General features: G+C 44.3%; 1 protein-coding gene across 1 annotated transcript; it reads right to left on the reverse strand.

The window, feature by feature from the left end:
* Positions 1-312: 312 nt before the first annotated feature.
* LOC106813466 lies at positions 313-2,145 on the reverse strand. The gene has a single exon (XM_014817604.1). The coding sequence runs from the start codon at positions 2,143-2,145 to the stop codon at positions 313-315; it is 1,833 nt and encodes a 610-aa protein (XP_014673090.1).
* Between the last annotated feature and the right edge of the window lie 1,651 nt (positions 2,146-3,796).

A 3,796-nucleotide genomic window follows, 5' to 3' on the forward strand; every position in this document is an offset into this window, starting at 1 on the left:
AGTTCTTGGAACGACTTGATCTGTTCCGGGCCCCATTTGAATTCTTTGCCTTTTCTGGTTAGTCTCCTCATCGGTTCACTCACACTAGCAAAATCCGGGATGAACCTTGCACTGAAGTTGACCAGGCCCAGGAAACTAAGTACTTCCGCTGCGGTTTTAGGCTCCCTAGCGTCCACTATGGCTCTGACCTTTTCTTCTGTTGGACCCACACCTCTGGTTGACAACAGAAGTCCCATGAATTCTGTGCCAGGTTAAACTTGCACTTGTCCTTATTTAAAGTCAGTCCACGCTCATTCAATCTCTTCAGTACACTCAGCATGCATTTATCATGTTCTTGTGTATCTCCATGAACGATAATGTCGTCGTCTTACTGGCCCCGCATCCGGCCAGAACCTGTTCTAAGACATGCTGATATTTCTCCGGTGCTGCCGATATCCCGAACATGAACCTTTTGTACCGGAATAATCCAGCATGCGTTACGAACGTTGTTATGTCACGTGATTCCGGGTTCAACTCCACTTGGTGATATCCCCATTTTACGTCGAGTTTGCTGAATACCTTGCTGTTGTTCATCTCATGTAGCACCTCATCCACGGTTGGTATGTAGTGGCGCTCACGGATGATCGCTTTATTTGCTTGCCTCATGTCGACACACACTCGAATGTCCCCGTTCGGCTTCGGTACTACCACCAATGGGCTTACCCAGCGCGTCGGCCCTTCTACACGCTCGATGATATCCATGTTAAGCAGTTCTTCCAGTTTCTGGTCGATTTTGTCACGGAGCGCAAATGGAGCTCTCCTGACAGGTTGAGCCACTGGTTGTACCGACTCATCGATATGTAGTTGTATTTGGTAATCTGTTAGCTTACCAACCCCTGTACAGCATTTTTCAAATTCCTTCTCAATGCTGTCACTTGCTATTGTGTTTATATTCAGTCCCACTTTCAGCACACCGAGTTGCTTTGCAGTTTTCTTCCCTAGTAATGGCTGTCCACTTCCTTTCACAACCATGATCTCTGCATTCACCTGTGTATTTTGCACTACTGCTGTGCACTGAAATGTACCAATTACAGGTAATGGAACTTTAGATCCATATGCGAAGAGTTGTTTCGTACATTTCTGTGACGCACACTTGATCCGCTTTTCTTTCAGCTGCTCCCACAAAGACTGGCAGATGATGTTTGCACTGGCACCAGAGTCAATAACCATTTTCACTGGTACCCCTCCCAACTGGACTTTACCTCTCTTCGGCTTCCAGGAGTCCGACGTCCTGTCACTAGATTTACACATTTTTGCATAATGGCCATAGTTCGAACATTTACGACATTGTTTGCCTTTAGCCGGGCAAGTTACATCTTTGCCGTAATGTCCACTTTGTCCACATCTATAACACACACCTTGGGATGGTCGCAGTGTCTTCCGATACACCCGGTCCTTGTCACCTTTAATCGGTTTATCCCTTTGCGGTTTACCCGTTACTCTATGGACAGTCTCATTTGGTCGCATTTCTTCCAACTGAGTCTCCACAGCTTCATAGGCACAAGCAATCTCCTGCAATTTTGCCAATGTCAGCTGTTTTCCCGTTTGTAGGAGTTTCCTACGCAGACTTGTGGACCCATATGTATGGATAATATGGTCCCTGATTTGGTCATCCTCATCTATAAATTCGCAGTTGGCAGCCCTCTCTCTCAACCGTGTGATGTAGCGGCTTATAGGCTCATTTGCCTCTGGCAGTAGCCTCTTAAACATATGTCTCTCGAACGGCACGTTAACTTGCACCACAAGATGCTTTGACAATATTTCAACGGTCTCTTTAAACCTGTTTCTCACCACTACCGGCGCTGCTCCTTCACCTCCACCATCTCCTGTTTCACCAGCAGATTGGTTGACAGTTGTCTCTCCATCCCCTTCTTCTTCCTCCTCGGAGTCTTCTGGGTGTAGGGTGTCATATAAATCTTGTAACCTTCGATCGCCACATTTCAACAATAAGTCTCTTTTCTGACCGTCATCAGTGATACCTTTTGCATTAGCGTACCGCCTGAAGGCTTTCAAATACTTTTGCCATCTGGGACCAACACTGGAAGGATCTCCCGCCAGATCAAACTCAGGAAATAATCCTATATCCAGCTGTTTCAGGGAAGACATCTCGTCAGCTGTAGCTTGAGTTGTCAGTCGAATTTAATCTTTTATCCTCGTCGCCATATGTAACGTTTACTGTGTTATATTTCCAGATTAAACCAATAACACTGCTTTGTCTTACTGCTGTTTATTTACCCGCCATAATAAGAGTCTCGATTTCAATACCTCATCTCCTACATCAACTCCATTTACCGACTGTAATTATTATGGCACAATTGGAACACTAAATATATGGATGGGTTATACACTACACGTCCTAATTAGTGGCAATTAATCTCAAGTGATTGTCAAAACAGCTTGATATCTGCATCGGGCCGGTTATCAAAGCTGTCGCATTAGGTTAGGTTAGTATAAAGATTTTGAGCAAACTTCGAAACGAAAGAATCGGTTGGTGTGAAACGGGGCACCATCCTGTGGCCTACAGACTCCTATTGATAGACTCCTGGATAGACTATTGATAGACTTCTGATAGACTCCTAGAATATTGATAGACACCTGCTAGTATGCATAACCAGTTCAAGTGCAGCGTGTGACGTGTACGCATGTTGCTTGCGCGCGGAGACTGTGTAACCTAGCTGTTTGACAAGTCGACAAGACGCCCTCGCACACCGTTACTGTTATGGATGTTGATATATGCACCAAGAGGTGGCGCCACGAGTATGCGTGGGGACTCGGGGTGCTGGAGAGTATGGTGGAATAAACGAGTTGCACTACACAACGTGTCGATTGTGTCTTGAAGAGAGTTCTTTATAAATGAATAACGACTAGGCAAACATGGTGTCAGAAGTGGAGCCAGCACTCGTAGACACGAGGCATTAAGAGAATAGGGACTGAAATGATGAGAACTATGAGTAATTGGAGGAATCATGGAGAAGGCTCCAGTGCCGAGGCAGTGACAATTTTCCCGCCAAAATAGCGGTGACAAAGGATTTGGCGAGTCTCACACTCACAGGGGAGATGCAATGTGGAGATATGAAGAGCCAAGATTCGATGGAGTTTCAGGGTCGTACATATGCAAAGGACATATGAACACTGTATGAGTCAGATTCTATAATAGTCCGGCAGAATAGGGCATATGGTTTGCATGGAGGTATATCGTTTTTCTTACGTTCGTTTTCTCATGTTCTTGCACCAAATAAGGCATTTCTAACAACTGGCAGTTGCTCAGTTGTGGGGAATTTTATTTAATGTAGATTTATCCAAAACCGCATCATAAACTTGAATTTGGATTAAATAAAGCCTAGTGTCCAATAATGAGATGCCAATGCATGTAAAAATTATATTATACCATCATTTACAGATTTTGAAATAGTTGTAGACTAATACAAGCATAAACGTCTGTGATTAGGCATGAAAATTGGTTTACCGTTAAACCTTCCCTCATGTCAAACACGCAAAATCCACGAAAATGTATTTTATAGGTTACCTACAATTTACATTTTCTGGTACTATTTCAAAACAAAATCAGTTGGCTTTAATCGTCCTCCTCCTCCTCGTCATCAAAGGCTTCGTGTTGGACGACTCTAGTTTGTTCATTACAACATGCAGCACTGCCCTGACAATTGCAAAACATTGTACACGCCAGTCTACCAATGTTACAACCACAGCCCTTGGACTTGGTTGCACTGCACGGACTCTCCGAAAAACAAGAACACTA

The sequence above is a fragment of the Priapulus caudatus genome, unplaced genomic scaffold, assembly GCF_000485595.1.
Source record: "Priapulus caudatus unplaced genomic scaffold, Priapulus_caudatus-5.0.1 Scaffold778, whole genome shotgun sequence".
Lineage (NCBI taxonomy): Eukaryota > Metazoa > Priapulida > Priapulimorpha > Priapulimorphida > Priapulidae > Priapulus > Priapulus caudatus.